This window comes from Salmo salar, chromosome ssa19, assembly GCF_905237065.1.
Source record: "Salmo salar chromosome ssa19, Ssal_v3.1, whole genome shotgun sequence".
In the NCBI taxonomy this organism is placed as follows: Eukaryota; Metazoa; Chordata; class Actinopteri; order Salmoniformes; family Salmonidae; genus Salmo; species Salmo salar.
The window spans coordinates 381,083-399,126 of NC_059460.1; the positions used below are offsets into that span (position 1 = coordinate 381,083).

The following is an 18,044-nucleotide window of genomic DNA, read 5'->3' on the forward strand; positions in this document are numbered from 1 at the left end:
GACGGTTATGATCACTGTGTGATTGTAAAATAATACGACTTATACAATATCTGAATGATTCATCCTTTATTACTGAAGATGAAGTCAAAGGTTGACAAAGTTCTCTGTTGGAAATCAGTTATCAAAGTTGAAAGTAGGCAATATTAATGAAATGATCTATTAATACTAATTAATACAATTATCTACCATTTAGTATAGACCAATCAGTGATTTGAATTAAATTCACAGTAGGGCCATCTGAACCTTCCCCTCCTATCTCTGCTTCACTTCAGCCTAATTCCATTTCTACTTTTTCTTTAAATTGCTCTGACTACTTGTTCCGTTTCCCTTCGCAGTTTGTAGAATACACATTGAGAACCAGACAACACTCCCATCTGATGGTCAAATAGACTAGTGGTTAAGAGTAAGAGTGCAAGGCAAGTAACCAAAAGGTCACTGGTTCAAATCCCTGAGCCGACTAGGTGAAAAAAATCTGGTGATGTGCCCTTGAGCAAGGCACGTAACCCTAATTGCTCCAGGGTCGCTGTCAATAATGGCTGATCCCTGGCTGTGACCCTACTCTCCGAGGGTGTCTCAAGGGGAGTGGGATATGCAAAAAACACATTTCCAGTTCATATGTGTGAAATGGGACAAATGTAAGCACAAACCTAATTATTATAATAAATATGCAGGCATTTTTTTTTATCTCAATATGAAATCATTTCTGGGTAACAATTAAGTAACTTACTGTGATTCAAGCAATTACAATGGTCAAAAACAAGCAAAAATATATTCTTAGCAAGAGCAATTTCTCTTACACTAAAAGGGCATTATCATAATTTTCACAATTTCACAGTATTATTCCAACCTCATAGTGTGGAAAAATGAATATGTAAAAAAAAAAAAATCTGTTTTTTGACTGCACTGGGCCTTTAATATGGAGCCCAGTCAACAAGGTTAAATAAAGGTTAAATGAAGAAAAAAAATCATTATGATGTCTCATGACAAATGTGTGACAGCATGTTGCTGTCCCTTTGGGGTGAACATTTACAGACTAAATTCTGCATCTTCAGTTTGAGCTCTGTGTCTGTAAGTGATTTAATCTCACTCTTGTTTCCTGTGTTCAACTGCTTTATTATAATGAGGAAATTAGTCAAGGAGCCTACAATACAGCTCTTTGTACATGGAAATATTGTATAATACAATAAAAATGTATAAGACAAAATGCTAAAAATTATTATTATTACTTTAAATTGATCATATTTCACAATTGAATAAATAGTGATATGCCATCCTTTAACCTCTCTAGGGTAGGTGGCACCAAATCGTCCCACCTACGTAATAGCCAGTGTAATCCCGTGGCGCGTTATTCAAAAACCTCAAAAATGCAAAAACTTCAATTTTTCAAACATATGACTATTTTACACCATTTTAAAGACAAGACTCTCGTTAATCTAACCACACTGTCCGATTTCAAAAAGGCTTTACAACGAAAGCAAAACATTAGATTATGTCAGCAGAGTACCCAGCCAGAAATAATCAGACACCCATTTTTCAAGCTAGCATATAATGTCACATAAACCCAAACCACAGCTAAATGCAGCACTAACCTTTGATGATCTTCATCAGATGACAACCCTAGGACATTATGTTGTACAATACATGCATGTTTTGTTCAATCAAGTTCCTATTTATATCAAAAACCAGCTTTTTACATTAGCATGTGACTAGCATGTGACTAGCATTCCCACCGAACACTGCCGGTGAATTTACTAAATTACTCACGATAAACGTTCACAAAAAGCATAACAATTATTTTAAGAATTATAGATACAGAACTCCTCTATGCACTCGATATGTCCGAAAATAGCTTTTCGGTGTAAGCACATATTGCAATATTCTCAGTAGATAGCCCACAGGCATCACAGGGCTAGCTATTTAGACACCCAGCAAATTTAGCACTCACCAAAGTCAGATTTACTATAAGAAAAATGTTATGACCTTTGCTGTCTTCGTCAGAATGCACTCCCAGGACTTCTACTTCAATAACAAATGTTGGTTTGGTTCAAAATAATCCATAGTTATATCCAAACAGCGGCTTTTGTTCGTGCGTTCAAGACACTATCCGAAAGGGTAAATAAGGGTGACGAGCATGGCGCAATTCGTGACAAAAAAATTCTAAATATTCCATTACCGTACTTCGAAGCATGTCAACAGCTGTTTAAAATCAATTTTTATGCCATTTTTCTCATAAAAAAGCGATAATATTCCGACTGGGAATCTGCGTTTAGGTAAACAGACGAAAGAAAATAAAGCATTCGGTCGACTCGGGCACGCGCCTAAGCCCATAGTACTCTGATCGGCCATTTGCCAAAAGCGATAATGTGTTTCAGCCAGAGGCTGCCTCGATATCGTTCAGCTTTTTCCCGGGCTCTGAGAGCCTATGGGAGCCGTAGGAAGTGTCACGTTAGAGCAAAGATCCTCAGTCTTCAATAAAAAGAGCCAAGATGAAACACAACTTCTCAGACAGGCCACTTCCTGCATGGAATCTTCTCAGGTTTTGGCCTGCCATTTGAGTTCTGTTATACTCACAGACACCATTCAAACAGTTTTAGAAACTTTAGGGTGTTTTCTATCCAAAGCTAATAATTAATTCTAGTTTCTGGGCAGGAGTAGTAACCAGATTAAATCGGGTACGTTTTTTATCCGGCCGTGAAAATACTGCCCCCTATACCACAACAGGTTAAACAACCTATAATTGACCATTATTTTACTCTATGTACCAGGTATGACAATACCTGGCTAAGGAAATGCATTGAAAATGAGGTGAAGCCACCATTAAATGCTATGATCACCTACTGCTTGGTTGGTTTTCTTACCAGCATGCCCAGCTGCAGGGCCAGTACTGCCACCCTGGCCTCCAGTTTAGGCTCGGTCTCGGACTCCTGTAGTGCCCACACTGCCATGGCATTACCCATGTTCCCCAGACACATTCGGACCACATCCTCGCCATGTTCTCCCATTCTGCCTCACTGCAGAGAAAGAGGAGAGAGACATGTTGTTTGATCATAGACGTTAGAGGGAGACATTTTGTTTGATAAAGTATATTAGGAATAAGATAAGATCAGCAACCATAATGCAATAGAGAATGGAAACTATTGACTAACATAGCATTGGAAAAAGGAAAACATTGTAAACCACTTCCTTTCTGATTCAAGGTCATTCAGTAAAACGTTGAAAGTATTTGTTATAGCTATTTGATTTCTTGCATATACAGGTCAGCCATTGATTTCTGGCACACTGCCCAAGCTCCACTTTCAACATCGAACCAAATCAACATCTCTAAATCTCTTCTGAACCGCTTTAACACATAAACAATGATTTAAATCACAGACAGCGGTATGAATCTGTGCGTGGGAATCCAGACCCAGAGCTCAGGGCAGGAAGCCAAGCCTTGGATATATGCTTGCTACGGGGGATTAGGCATAGAAGAATGATTGCAGGGAGATCCAACTCAACTCTCTCACAAACACACATGCATGCACACACACACACACACTTATTCTCTCTCTCGCTCTCTTTCTCATCTACGTCAACCTCAATCCCACATTCACTCAGCCACCATTCCAGATTCCAAACCCATCTGGACCCTATTTGTGTTCCCCCTCCTCCAACTTCTCTCTTTAGCTGATACAGATGTGGGTTTGTTTATTAAAGTTAGGCAACAGGAAATTCCCGGAATCTCTAGGGGCCTTGGGACTCACTGGCGGGGAAAAATGAGGCCAAGCTTGCCTTGCAGAGACCCATGTTATGTAGCACTGCACTGGCAGCCAAAAGCCTGCTCTCTATGGCCACAGACCATACAAACACAGCCCCTCAAATCCCCACGACTCTATCGTTCTCTGAATCCACGTCTTACACAGATGTTTCAGAGCCAGAAAATAACTATAGTAGGTTTGGCGACACAGAGAGAAAGACAGAGAGAGAGAGTAGGTAAACAGACAGATAGAGAGGGTTTAGGAGAGAAAAATGGACAGAGCCTTTTGCCCCCCTCTGATCGTTTTCCTATCAGGAAATGCATCCTGTTGCTGGTCGGGCTGTGGGGGCCAGTGTGTTTGTCGCTGTCACACACAAACAGGCAGAAGAAGAGCTGTAGCATCTGGAACGCTCTATGGGCTGTCCTCTCTGAGTGAGTCTCAGGAGCGCACATTCTCACACACAGTGAGGGAGGGAGTTGTCTGGTCAAACCTGTTGGAACCACAGACTGATATCTCCCACCCTGAACCCTTTATTCTAATCCTTTTTTGACCGCTGGGACTGAGCTGTACCAGGAGAACCGACTCTTCCCATAGACCAAGAGAGCAGGAGCAGCAACTCTTCCCAGAGAGAGAGAGAGAGAGAGAGCAGGAGCACCATCTCTTCCCAGAGAGAGAGAGCGAGAGAGAGAGAGAGCGAGAGAGAGAGAGAGAGAGAGAGAGAGAGAGAGAGAGAGAGAGAGAGAGAGAGAGAGAGAGAGAGCAGGAGCACCATCTCTTCCCAGAGAGAGAGAGAGAGAGAGAGAGAGAGAGAGAGAGAGTGAGCAGGAGCACCAACTCTTCCCAGAGAGAGAGAGAGAGAGAGAGCAGGAGCACCAACTCTACCCAGAGAGAGAGAGAGAGAGGGAGAGAGAGAGAGAGAGAGAGAGAGAGAGAGAGAGAGAGAGAGAGAGCAGGAGCACCAACTCTTCCCAGAGAGAGAGAGAGAGAGAGAGAGAGAGAGAGAGAGAGAGAGAGAGAGAGAGAGAGAAACAGGAGCACCAACTCTTCCCAGAGAGAGAGAGCGAGAGGAGGGTCAGAAGAAGACTAGAGCTTGCGCAGTGAGAGATCGCTCTTCCAGTTGACAAAGCCCTTTCTTGGTTAAGCCTCGGTGAGCTGTCAGTGAGCCACTGGCCCTTAGCAACACGATCCAGACGATCTGCTCTGCTGCTCTACTCTGCTTCTCCACTTTCCCACTACCCCTGGTGTAGAGTCTGAAGAAAAAAACAGAAGAACGAAGAAAGAAACTGAGGGGAAAAAGAGACAGGCGCCTACACAGAGAAGAAAATAACTTGAAACTGCAGAGAACCAACGGTGAGGAGGGCAGCCAGTAGAAATCAGAAGTGGAGAGAAAAGGGGTGATAAAAGTGGAAAAGAGACAGTTGAAGAGAGAATAGTGAGGCGAGGTTCGAGACCGAGAGTCAAGCTGCAGCCAGTCACCAGAGCCAGTGGAATGGACCTCGGTGTCGGTCGGATTAACCCCCGCCTGCCCACTGTGCACTCCGAGGAGGAAGGCTGAACCAACCCACATCCACCCCCAAAAACAAATGAGGATGAACGGAGATGTTATTTAGCTGAGCTAACAACACGTTCCCTTTTTTCTTCAGCGGTACGACTGCCTGGGGTTAGCATTAGCCGCTAGCTGACTGGCAGTGGAGGAGGAGGAGAACCGGGGTGCCCCAAGCGCCGCTGGTGTTGCTGCCCAGGAGAGGCAGGGCAGCACGGGAGAGGAAGAGGGGGACGAAGAGAGGGAGGAGGTGAGGGAGGGAGAGGTGGCGGGCGGGCAGCGGTGCATGGCCGTGCAGCGGCTGGTGGCGGTGGCGGTGATGGTGGCCCTGCTGTCCCTGGTACTCAACAACGTGGCAGCTTTCACCCCCAGCTGGGTGCTGCAGGCCCTGGAGGATGGACGCAAGCGCAACGTGGGGCTGTGGAGGATGTGCCCCGTCATGACTGGAGGAGAGAGGGGCGGGGAGGAACCTGGGGCTGGGGGGGGCGGGAGGAGAGGTCAGGGGACTCAGAGGCCGTGTGAGGGTCTGGGCTGGGGCTCGGAGTACGCAGGCTACCAGGAGTCCCGCAGCACCGTCAAATGTAATGTGTGTTTGTGTTTCATGAGTGTGCTTCATTCCAAAACCCTTAGTTAAGAGTGCGCCTAATTGATGTGCATGTATGGGTAGATGGATACTGTAGGCCTATTGGGCTCCTGAGTGGCGCAGCGGTCTAAGGCACTGCATCTCAGTGTTAGAGGCGTCACTACAGACCCTGGATCGATTCCAGGCTGTGCACAATTGGCTCAGCGTCGTCCGGGTTAGGGTTTGGCCGGGGTAGGCTGTCATTGTAAATAAGAATTTGTTCTTAACTGACTTGCTTAGTTAAATAAAGGTTAAATAAAATTAAATAAATAAATAGCAAAACCAGAGGCAGCAAGATCCTGACCCCCAGGCCAGCTGCATAACAAGCAGCAGCAGTCCAGGGGACCTCATTCAGTGATAACAAATAACAATAATAATAACAAACAAAAATAACTCTCAGAACTCATAGGGCATTGTCTACAGATGCAAAAACAATGTTGATTTGCAGTGAATCCATCATTTCATTAAGCCCTTGATAAAGGCTACACACAAAGATGCATCATTGTAATGACATTGATCAGCTCAGCTCATCAGTGGTTATTTGATATGACACATTGGACTCTGATATCAACAGGTGTCATCACATGATGTTGCCCTAATGTCTCTGGTTTAGTTTGAGATAATAATTTGCCATATTCATAATTTATCTCTCTGCCCCCCCCCCCCCCTCCCTCCAGTGCAGTTTGACATGATGCGAGCGTGTAACCTGATGGCCACGGTAGCGCTGACGGCTGGTCAGCTGATCTTCCTGCTGGGCCTGATGGAGCTGCCCTTTGTCACCCAGGACTCCCAGTGGTGGGAGGAGGCCATCGCCGCACTCTTCCAGTTGGCCAGTGAGTACTATACATCCACACCAATATGTTTAATACACTGCACAACATGACATATAGCCTAGCCTAATGTCAGCAACCTCTGGTCCGCGGACCGGCACTGGTCCCTAGGATGAGGTTTACCGGTCCCTGAGATCGTTAGGTGTACATGATTATTATTATTTTTTCTCAAGTGATAGTTTTTAATGTCGGCAGTCCTCCAAAAAGGGAAGGAAGGGCAATAGCTTGCCAGTCATTGGCACAAAAAATTGTTGAGAAACGGTAACACTGGCCTATACTGTATCTGTGACTCTGACATGATGCACAAAGACAAGAAGCCAGATGTGGCAGTCCCAGTAGAGTGGAAACCAGACACCTACAAGCCTGGACATAACCACTGCAGCGGGTCAAGCACAGAGTTGAATTCTATGTGAAATTTGATAAAAATACACATGCCATGGACATTTTTGTTCCATTTTTCCAAAACACTAATGAGTGTGGAGGCCAGCAGACACCTAAACATAAGTGAGTGACAACCACACTATAAAACACCTATTGCACGTGTCTGGCTTTTTATTTCAACTTTAAAATGTTCAATAGAGTCGCTTGAGGCTTTTCTGAGCGTTCCTCAGATCTTAAAATGGTCACAGTGTGTTGCTGCGAATAAACATAAAAGTCCCTTGTTGTTCCCCAGTGGAGCACAAAAGAGGAACCCTTGGAGCTTTGAGGATTGGCTTGAGGACAAAAAGCATAAATAAATCCAGAGCAACCAAACTGGGGGGGTGACTAGGAAACATTAAAGGGAAAAAAAAGACTAGAATCGGCCCTTATCGTTCCAAGAAGGAATTTTCTTGCAAAATCAATTAAAGACGATAACAACCAGGAATAGCAATGGGAAGAAGGAGAGGAGGTGGGCGGTAAGGGCAAATCAAGACCCCTCTCCTTCATCCATCCCAGGGGGCTGTGCGGCAGTGTGGGCATGGCTTGTCCCAGTGCCCCTTTTGAGGAAGTGTGACGTTGTCACATTTTGTTGAGCGCACAGCTTGTTGTTTAGGGATGTCAGCCCCGGGCAGTATTGTGGCACAGCAGGCGCAGCATCCAAGGGTCTGATGGTTAAATATAGCAGGCCGTCAGTCTGGGCTGGTGGGCCGGCCAGAGTTCCAGCGAGCGACTGTCGGGCGCCAGGATATCCCTGCACAGGACGAGGAAATGCCTGCGACTACCTGTTATGCAAACCCCAAGCAGAGGTGGAAAGAAGGGAGAGCAGACACGAAAGACAGTTCGACAGGGACTGACTGTGTTCTGGAAGTGAGGGTGTGTGTGTGTATATGTGTGTACGCGCGTTCGTGTGTGTGTTGGGTTAGTTGGTAGAAAAATGCTATAGGGTGGGGACAGCTGCTGTCCAGATAAGCTTGGCCTAGCTTTTATGCCTGTTTACAGAATGTCCAGGAACAGGGGCAAATAAAGGGTCCCCTCTCGACGCTAGCTTCTTCGGCAGGCAACACCGGGACTTTTATCTGAAGGTCTTAGATGGGACCCACCCTAATAATCACTGATTCCCTTCCAAAAGAACCCACTGAGCCAAACTATTGTTTGGCATGCTATAAAGTGTCTCTCATGGTAAAGGGATAATGCACCCCCAAAATAAAAATCATGAAACTCCTGTCATTTTGGTGAAACCCTATGTTCTATCTGTGGGTAAAATACACATTTTCCCCATAATTTAACTTCGATATGGTCCGTCTGTGAAATTAGTAAATTGTGTAGGAACGCATCATAGCTAGAGTGCATTCGGAAAGTATTCAGACCCCTTGCCTTTTTCCACATGTTGTTACGTTACAGACTTATTCTAAAATGAATTAAATAGTTTTCCCCCCTCATCAATCTACACACAATATCCCATAATAACAAAGTCCAAACATGTTTTTAGAAATAGTTGGAAATGTATATATACTGCTCAAAAAAATAAAGGGAACAACACATCCTACATCTGAATGAAAGAAATAATCTTATTAAATACTTTTTTCTTTACATAGTTGAATGTGCTGACAACAAAATCACACAAAAATAATCAATGGAAATCCAATTTATCAACCCATGGAGGTCTGGATTTGGAGTCACACTCAAAATTAAAGTGGAAAACCACACTACAGGCTGATCCAACTTTGATGTAATGTCCTTAAAACAAGTCAAAATGAGGCTCAGTAGTGTGTGTGGCCTCCACGTGCCTGTATGACCTCCCTACAACGCCTGGGCATGCTCCTGATGAGGTGGCGGATGGTCTCCTGAGGGATCTCCTCCCAGACCTGGACTAAAGCATCCGCCAACTCCTGGACAGTCTGTGGTGCAACGTGGCGTTGGTGGATGGAGCGAGACATGGTGTCCCAGTTGTGCTCAATTGGATTCAGGTCTGGGGAACGGGCGGGCCAGTCCATAGCATCAATGCCTTCCTCTTGCAGGAACTGCTGACACACTCCAGCCACATGAGGTCTAGCATTGTCTTGCATTAGGAGGAACCCAGGGCCAACCGCACCAGCATATGGTCTCACAAGGGGTCTGAGGATCTCATCTCGGTACCTAATGGCAGTTAGGCTACCTCTGGCGAGCACATGGAGGGCTGTGTGGCCCCCCAAAGAAATGCCACCCCACACCATGACTGACCCACCGCCAAACCGGTCATGCTGGAGGATGTTGCAGGCAGCAGAACGTTCTCCACGGCATCTCCAGACTCTGTCACGTCTGTCATGTGCTCAGTTTGAACCTGCTTACATCTGTGAAGAGCAAAGGGCGTCAGTGGCGAATTTGCCAATCTTGGTGTTCTCTGGCAAATGCCAAACATCCTGCACGGTGTTGGGCTGTAAGCACAACCCCCACCTGTGGACGTCGGGCCCTCATACCACCCTCATGGAGTCTGTTTCTGACCGTTTGAGCAGACACATGCACATTTGTGGCCTGCTGGAGGTCCTTTTGCAGGGCTCTGGCAGTGCTCCTCCTGCTCCTCCTTGCACAAAGGCGGAGGTAGCGGTCCTGCTGCTGGGTTGTTGCCCTCCTACGTCCTCCTCCACGTCTCCTGATGTACTGGCCTGTCTCCTGGTAGCGCCTCCATGCTCTGGATGCGACGCTGACAGACACAGCAAACCTTCTTGCCACAGCTCGCATTGATGTGCCATCCTGGATGAGCTGCACTACCTGAGCCACTTGTGTGGGTTGTAGACTCCGTCTCATGCTACCACTAGAGTGAAAGAACCGCCAGCATTCAAAAGTGACCAAAACATCAGCCAGGAAGCATAGGAACTGAGAAGTGGTCTGTGGTCCCCACCTGCAGAACCACTCCTTTATCGGGGGTGTCTTGCTAATTGCCTATAATTTCCACCTGTTGTCTATTACATTTGCACAACAGCATGTGAAATGTATTGTCAATCAGTGTTGCTTCCTAAGTGGACAGTTTGATTTCACAGAAGTGTGATTGACTTGGAGTTACATTGTGTTGTTTAAGTGTTCCCTTTATTTTTTTGAGCAGTGTGTATAAAAAAAATGATTACAGCCTTGAGTCTTCTTGGGGTATAACGCTACAAGCTTGGCACACGTATTTTGGGAGGTTCTCCCATTCTTCTCTGCAGATCCTCTCAAGCTGTCAGGTTGGATGGGGAGCGTCGCTGCACAGCTATTTTCAGGTCTCCCCAGAGATGTTTGATCGGGTTCAAGTCCGGGCTCTGGCTAGGCCAATCAAGGACATTCAGAGACTTGTCCCGAAGCCACTCCTGCGTTGTCTTGGCTGTGTGCTTCGGGTCATTGTCCTGTTGGAAGGTGAACATTCTGAGCGCTCTTGAGGTGTTCATCAAGGATGTCTCTGTACTTTGCTCCGTTCATCTTTACCTCGATCCTGACTAGTTTCCCAGTCCCAGCCGCTGAAAAACATCCCTACAGCATGATGCTGCCACCACCATGCTTCACCGTAGGGATGGTGCCAGGTTTTCTTCCAGACGTGACGCTTGGCATTCAGGACAATCTTGGTTTCATCAGACCAGAGAATCGTTTCTCATGGTCTGAGAGCCATGTGGGCTGTCATGCCTTTTACTGAGGAGTGGCTTCTGTCTGGCCACTCAACCATAAAGGCCTGATTGGTGGTGTGCTGCAGAGATGGTTGTCCTTCTGGAAGGTTCTCCCACCTCCACAGAGGAACTCTGGAGCTCTATCAGAGTGACCATCAGGTTCTTGGTCACCTCCCTGACCAAGGCCCTTCTCCCCTGATTGCTCAGTTTGGGCAGGACAGCAGCTCTAATAATCCTGTCTCGGAGCTCTACGGACAATTCCTTCTACCTCATGGCTTGGTTTTTGCTTTGACATGCACTGTCAACTGTGGGACCTTATATAGACAGGTGTGTGTCTTTCCAAATCATGTCCAATCAATTGAATTTACCACAGGTGGACTCCAATCAAGTTGTAGAAACATCTTAAGGATGATCAATGGAAACCAGATGCACCTGAGCTCTATTTTGAGTCTAATAGCAAATGGTCTGAATACTAACGTAAAGAAGGTATGTTTTTTTGTTTGTTTAATAAATTAGCAAAAAAAAAATCGAAAAACCTGTTTTTGCTTTGTCATTATCGGGTATTGTGGATAGATTAATGATGATTTTTTTTTTTTTTTTTAATAACTTTTAGAATAAGGCTGTAATGTAACAAAATGTGAAAAAAGGGAAGTGGTCTGAATACTTTCCGAATGCACTGTACATGTTTCTTGTCACTGGAGATAGGGCATACCATACTATTACATTTGATAACGCTTTTAAAACAATTACCTGCACTCCAAATCAACAAATCAGCCAATAGATGGTATGGGCATTCTTGTCTAGAACACATCCATCCATTCATATCGTTATGAAAAAGTATATACTTTGCTTAGATGTGCTCAATCTAAACAGTGTACCAAATTATTCAACTCAGTTTCTCCTTCAAGTACCATATCGCAATGCGCCCTGTGTGTCTGTGGGAAATGTTCATTGTTGCCATAGCAACATACTCTGCACTAGTGTTTTTTAACACGGTTAATCATAGGAATTAGGTGTTTGGTGTGGATAATCCCTTTAATACAATGGCAGAATAATTAGGTATGGATATCTAGGGCGGTCGTTGGTAGCTGTTTTCAAAAACAGGCCGTCTATTATAAACGCCCTTCACACATGTTGACATTAGTAAGAATAGTGACACGACTAATGAGTCAGACAGACACACACACACCTACTTCCACCAGCTAAAAATACATGCTGCTGGAAAAATGGCATCTTCCTTTGTACTCAAATGCCACTATCTGAAGACTTCACCATATTTGATCAACAAGACTGAGCAAAACAATAGATGACTTGCGATGACCCTTGGTGAGGACTTCATAGCAGAAGAGATAACAATGGTTACTAGGTATCAGTGTTCCCAAGGCTCCTCAATGCCTTATTATACACTGAGTATCCAAAACATTAAGAACCCCTGCTCTTTCCATGACATAGACTGACCAGGTGAATGCTATGATCCCTTATTGATGTCACTTGTTAAATCCACTTCAATCAGTGTAGATAAAGGGCAGAAGACAGGTTAAATAAGGATTTTTAAGACAACAGATTTAAGTGCCTTTGAACGGGGTATGGTAGTAGATGCCAGGCGCACCGGTTTGTGTCAAGAATTGCAACGCTGCTGGGTTCTTCATGCTCAACAGTTTTCCGTGTGTATAAAGAATCGTCCACCACCCAAAGGTGGGAGGCATTGGAGTCAACATGGGCCAGCATCCCTGTGGAACACTTACGACCCCTTGTAGAGTCCATGCCCCGACGAATTGAGGCTGTTCTGATGGCAAAGGTGGTGGGGATCCTGGATGCTGATTGGTTGATAAACGTTAGTTATTTTCAAGAATCCTGGGGTAATGCCTGTTAACTTTATATTTGAATAATCAATGCACATGCACTGTCCCGCAGCCTAGCCAGGCAATTCATGACTGTAATCTCCACTGGGAAAAAAATCTTGACATTATTTACAATATGTTTAAAACCAGCAAGCTCAGTGACTTCCCAGCATTCCCAATGCCTTCACTTAATCTAGGCTCAAGTGTAAAAGGCCTTCATTTCCTGAGTTCGGTTCAGTTTAGTATACCTCCATCACTCAGCAATTCATCCCTCATTCCTCTCCTCCCCCACTGAGAATTGGCCTCTCTCTCTCTCTTTGCTGTGAATGGGAGTTATTTTTACCAGCAGCCAGTCTTTCTCGGGAAAGAATGCTCTGTTTGAGTTTTCAGATGAGCCAAAAACCTCAGCTATCACATGCAGACAGTGGGATAACAATATCCAATTCCATTCAGTGATATCTCAACACTGCTATCGGCAGCAGGTCTGAGCCTTGGCTGAGTATAACACCGGCCGTTTTCACCCCTTGAGACTGATATGCTCAGGAATGTGTGACGGAATGGAGAGAGTCAAGATCAGAGGGTCAAAGGTTAGAGATTCATGTGCGTTTGAGATTCAGGTTTAAACTCTGTTGCACTTAAGCCGGGGGGGTTACAGCTGGCACTATGCCCAAACTGTGGCCTTGGCAGTTGTGTCTCCCCTACACAACGGGGCACTGGCACGACTAAAACGAAATATACCAGGGGAAAATGTGCTTCTTTCTGGAGGGATAGAAAAGCAAGTCAAAAGCGATAGGCTAAGAAGTCAGGGAATTTGAAAGCCGGGATCTCTGAGTCTTGTGGGTGACTTCACACCACAGTTGAGTGCACCGCAAATTAAGTTGAGGGCATTTATTTACATAGCACTATTCAATTAATAGAAAATTACTGGTAAGTAAATTCAGGCATGACATAGTTTAGGAATGATATGAAAAGATTTGGCATGGGTCCCCAGATCCTCTAAACGTTTTACAGCTGCACCATTGAGAGCATCCTGACCGGTTATATCACCGCCTGATATAGTAACTGCTCGACATCTGATCGTAAGGCGCTACAGAGGGTAGTGTGTACGGCCCAGTACATCACTGGTGCCAAGCTTCCTGCCATCCAGGACCTATATACTAGGCGGTGTCAAAGGGAAGCCCCAAAAATGGTCAAAGACTCCAGTCACCCAAGTTATAGACAGTTTTCTCTGCTACCGCACGGCAACGGGTACTGGAGCACCAAGTTTAGGACCAAAAGGCTCCTTAACAGCTTCTACCCACAAGGTATAAGACTGCTGAACAATTAATCAAATGGCCACCGGATTATTTACATTGACACCCCCCCATTTGTTTTTTTACACTGCTGTTACTCGCTGTTTATTATCTATGCACAGTCACTTCACCCCTACCTCCATGTACAAATTACCTCGACAAACCTGTACCCCCGCACATTGACTCGGTACCGGTACCCCCTGTATATAGCCTCGTTATTGTTATTTTATTGTGTTACTTTTGATAATTTTTTACTTTAGTTTATTTGGTAAATATTTTCTTAACTCTTTCTTGAACTGCACTGTTGGTTAAGGGCTTGTAAGTAAGCATTTCACGGTAAGGTCTACACATGTATTCGGCGCAGGTGACAAATAAAGTTTGATTAGATTTTCATTTGATATCAATTGGAGATGAATTGTAAGGACAAGCAGTAATCAGTAAGGTCAGTGAATTTCCAGGACTTAGTATAAGATAATAAGTGGTTCAGTCAATCGGGGCTCTATAGTGAGACCATTTTACTTGCATATGGCTACATATTTTGCTGTGCGACCTGGAATTAGAAATTAGGAGCACCAGTGCGCCTAGAAAAATTCTAGATTCTAGCTTTATTACCTCAAATATTTTTCCTTGTGCTCAAACATTTCTGGGCGCGGCAAAATGTTTCAACTTAGGCGCACACGGTACTCCTTCTAAAAAAGTTCAAGGTAGTGCCCTGTCAGTGTCTTTCAGACTGCCTGATAGATAATGTCAAACGTCCCAATATGCAAACCTGAAGCGGGGGTGTGGAGAGGGGGGAAGGAAGGAAGGATGGAAAGAGGAAGAAGAGGAAGGAAGCCAGAGAGATTAGACTGTGCCAAAAAAAAGCGGTTCACACAGCCCACCCAGCCTGGAGCCCCAGGACTGGGGAGGTGAGGGGCTTTATGGTTTCTTAGAAAAGGAGTCAGGCAGACACACAGACGGACAAACACTTGCACTCAAATGCAGACACACCTTCACATAAGACACATACACACACTCATAAGTCACAGAGGCATATATACAATTACCTACTGACATCCTCTCATAAACAAAGACCGGCTAACGAATCGGAATGACCCATAGAGAGAGAGAGCCAATTACACAACATTTCAACACTAGTCCAGCACTGGCACTGGCTTTCTGACCTGCCACAGGAAACTGACTGATTCAAATCCTAATGGGCCATCATCCCCTTTTCCAGCAATTATTTTTGGTGCCTTTATTTATACCAACTCTTGATTGGACATGCTACCAGATGAGTGTTGTTGATGAACTATTGACTGACTCCAGGCATTACTTAAATCCATGAAATGGACTTCCTCTTTGAGATCTAGGTTAGTGGTCAATCCATTGCGGATGATGGTTAATATAAGTTACAAATGTTGTCATACTTTGTGGGAGAACATCGTTGGTTGGGAGGACAGGGTTACATTTCCCCCTGGGGTTATTTCACCAATTCATATCCAAACCTTAACAGTGTGATTTTGACCAAAAAAAGGCAAAAACAGAAAGCTAAAGTTTGTTGATGAACACTGAAATAGTTGACTCATGTTGAGAATAGTATTCTCTCTTTTGTGATCTTTCTGACCTGGATCATAGTGGCGTAGTCTACAACAATGTGTTTTAAGATTAAATCAATAAGGCATTAGAATGGCCTTAAAACTTATTTGGATAGCTTTTGTGAGAAGTATGACATTTCCTTGTGTTACCTTTGATGCTGAAATCTCAGAAGACCTCCCAGAGAAAAAACCCATAGATTGTTATTGCTCTTTTAAGTTGTGATGAAATTACTGATATACTGTAAATGCTGACTGGAATGAATCGTGAAGATTTTAGAAGAGTTAGCAACAGTGAGATTCGATTTTACATCCCCTCTCCATTAACGTCACTGTTAAAGAAATTCAATTAATAAATTGTTTGAGATGAAGACCAAAATACACATAGGCACTTGAGGAGCTACAGTATTTGTTTTAAATGACTAAGGTCTCATTGAATTAATCCTTCCCTATCTCTCCCTCCCCAGGTTTTGTGCTGGTAATCGGCTTGGTGACGTTCTACCGGATCGGCCCGTACACGCACCTGTCCTACTCGTGCTACGTGGACATCGCCGCCTGCCTATTGGCCACTCTGGCCGCCGCCATGCTCATCTGGAACATCCTGCATCGCCGCGACGACTGCCTCACGCCCCGTGTCATTGTTATCAGCCGCTCGCTGGCATCGAACTTCCACCCACGCCTCGACAACGACTATGTGGAGTCGCCCTGCTGAGCACCCCTGAGCCCTGACCCCCATTCGTCAATAAGGACTACCTAACATGCTGAAGAACAGACAATGTTCTGACTGTCTCCTCATATTCTTATCCGACCAGGTGCCTCAATGAATGACTCTATAGAAGACACTTGTTCTGACGTGACTCTACCGGTGCTGGACTAACATGCTTTCACTGTCGTACAGTTCTACATCTTCTCACGTGATGGCTATCATGTACAATGACTCATGGACCCAAATGCTGTCCTTGACTGAGTAATGCTCCTTGCTGCAAGGATAGTTTCTCCATAAAACATCCATCTAAAATGATGAATGAAAAGTCAGTGTTAAAAACCATAAGCTGTAGTGAATGTATCATTTTAGTAGACATGCTGTAAGCCAATTACTCAAAGGTGTGCTTGAAGGTTTGTTTGACCTAGAATTTGTAGAGAGAGAATTTGTATTTCCTCAGCAACACCCCCTGAAAACACCCTGGAAGAGATCAAGCTGGATCTTGACATGTTTTGTTCTATGTATACTTATGTAATAACATATATTTCCTGCATATTGTTTATATTGTTCTTAATATTAAAAGTGATTTAGGTTACAACTCTCTAGTTAGCATCGACTTGAAACTGAGATAACCCCATCCAATCCATTCAAAGTATACTTAAAAACTGTCGATTAGGTACCATATTTCTACCTTCATCTTGAGAACACAGTGTTGTCAAGTGAAGTGTACGCACATTAATTCTTCTATCCAAATCAGCAAAGGGTGTTTAATGGCAATTTGACAACACATTTTGCTCAGATCCTCAGACCTCAGGACATTCATTCATATTATGTACAGTCATTGATGATTTCAGATGGCCCAACAGAAATAGTAAATACCATAAACATTTGAGCTCATTTGGTAAGGACACTTCCTTTTGATAATCTGCTCACTTGTGGTACATGTACTTAAATTAATTGTATACAGTTGTATTAAAATAATGATCTTATATCATATTGCTGCAAAGAAATCAGCCGTTTGTGGAGTAGTCACTTTCAATGAGTATGCATGAAAATAATAATAAATAAGACAAATGCAATAATGTCTAGTGTTGTCTTTTTAAATTACTGTTCTATTGTGCAGGATGTCCAGGATTCTTATAAATTCTGGTATTTGTGGCAAGACAAAATATTGGCAACACAAAGTAAAAACCCATGCAAAACTTCACAAACCATAATTTAGAGTAGATTTAGAGTAGACAATTTAGAGTGAAGTGTCATTGAAGTTTGTGTTAGATTGGCATGAATTGCAGTGTAAGTCATCAGCTGATCCTAACTTAGGTCTCCTAACACCAGCTTTTTATCAAAATTCCATTTTGCTTAGTGTTGCCAACTAACCATGGCGATAGATCATTTTGGTCAAAGAATCCAATTCTGAATTGTTTTGGTTCAATTGGTTTGTTTTGGTTCAAACACTTGCTGCCCACCCCCTGGCTTCACTGCCCTGGATTTGGCCACTATGGCTGCCCCTGCCATAGTCATACCCTGCATGACTCGCATACGACAAACAGCATTTGCTACCCCAGAGGACTCTTCTGGGGCTGGCCCTGGAATGGATGACCGCTTCGTCATGATTCTGAACAACATGCACCTGAGGATCTGCGCCCAGGTAAGAAGACATGATACCTAAGATTGAAGTTTGATTCTGATGCATTGTCTTAATTTATTAATATAATTACTGCAATATGTCTCTCACATCTAACTGGAGGGGAAAAACTGACAACCTGCCCAAGCTGGAGAACGTTTTCCTGGCTAAGGAGGAAAGACTGGACCAATGCTCTGGCTTACTAACAAACATCATTGATAAGGCAGAGGAGCTGCAGCCCAAGAGG

At 44.3% G+C, this 18,044-nt stretch overlaps 1 protein-coding gene and 1 long non-coding RNA gene across 3 annotated transcripts in view; one reads left to right on the top strand and one right to left on the bottom strand.

Annotated features, from left to right (window-relative positions):
* Nucleotides 1-2,691: 2,691 nt before the first annotated feature.
* LOC123723761 (uncharacterized) overlaps nucleotides 2,692-18,044 on the bottom strand; it is a 34,976-nt gene continuing 19,623 nt past the window's right edge. Inside the window, exon 5 of the long non-coding RNA XR_001322394.2 lies at nucleotides 2,692-3,011. This is a non-coding gene — a long non-coding RNA (uncharacterized lncRNA). The remainder of the gene's footprint in view (nucleotides 3,012-18,044) is intronic.
* Nucleotides 4,750-17,252, top strand: LOC106578247 (transmembrane protein 204). 2 transcript variants are annotated; one of them, XM_014156900.2, is made up of 3 exons: nucleotides 4,750-5,866; nucleotides 6,585-6,735; nucleotides 15,938-17,252. In XM_014156900.2, exons 1-3 carry the CDS (start codon nucleotides 5,567-5,569, stop codon nucleotides 16,180-16,182), a joined length of 696 nt encoding a protein of 231 aa, XP_014012375.1. In that variant the 5' UTR covers nucleotides 4,750-5,566; the 3' UTR covers nucleotides 16,183-17,252. The 2 variants fall into 2 exon arrangements, with proteins under 2 accessions (XP_014012375.1, XP_014012374.1); XM_014156899.2 differs by having other exon boundaries at nucleotides 4,752-5,861; nucleotides 6,580-6,735.

Excerpts from the sequence above, each read along its gene's own strand:
- LOC106578247 (XM_014156900.2), top strand. The coding sequence starts at position 5,567 with ATGGCCGTGCAGCGGCTGGTGGCGGTGGCGGTGATGGTGGCCCTGCTG. Across the intron at positions 5,867-6,584 it reads GCAGCACCGTCAAATGTAAT|TTTGACATGATGCGAGCGTG; the intron begins GTGTGTTTGTGT and ends CCTCCAGTGCAG. Across the intron at positions 6,736-15,937 it reads CGCACTCTTCCAGTTGGCCA|GTTTTGTGCTGGTAATCGGC; the intron begins GTGAGTACTATA and ends CTCCCTCCCCAG.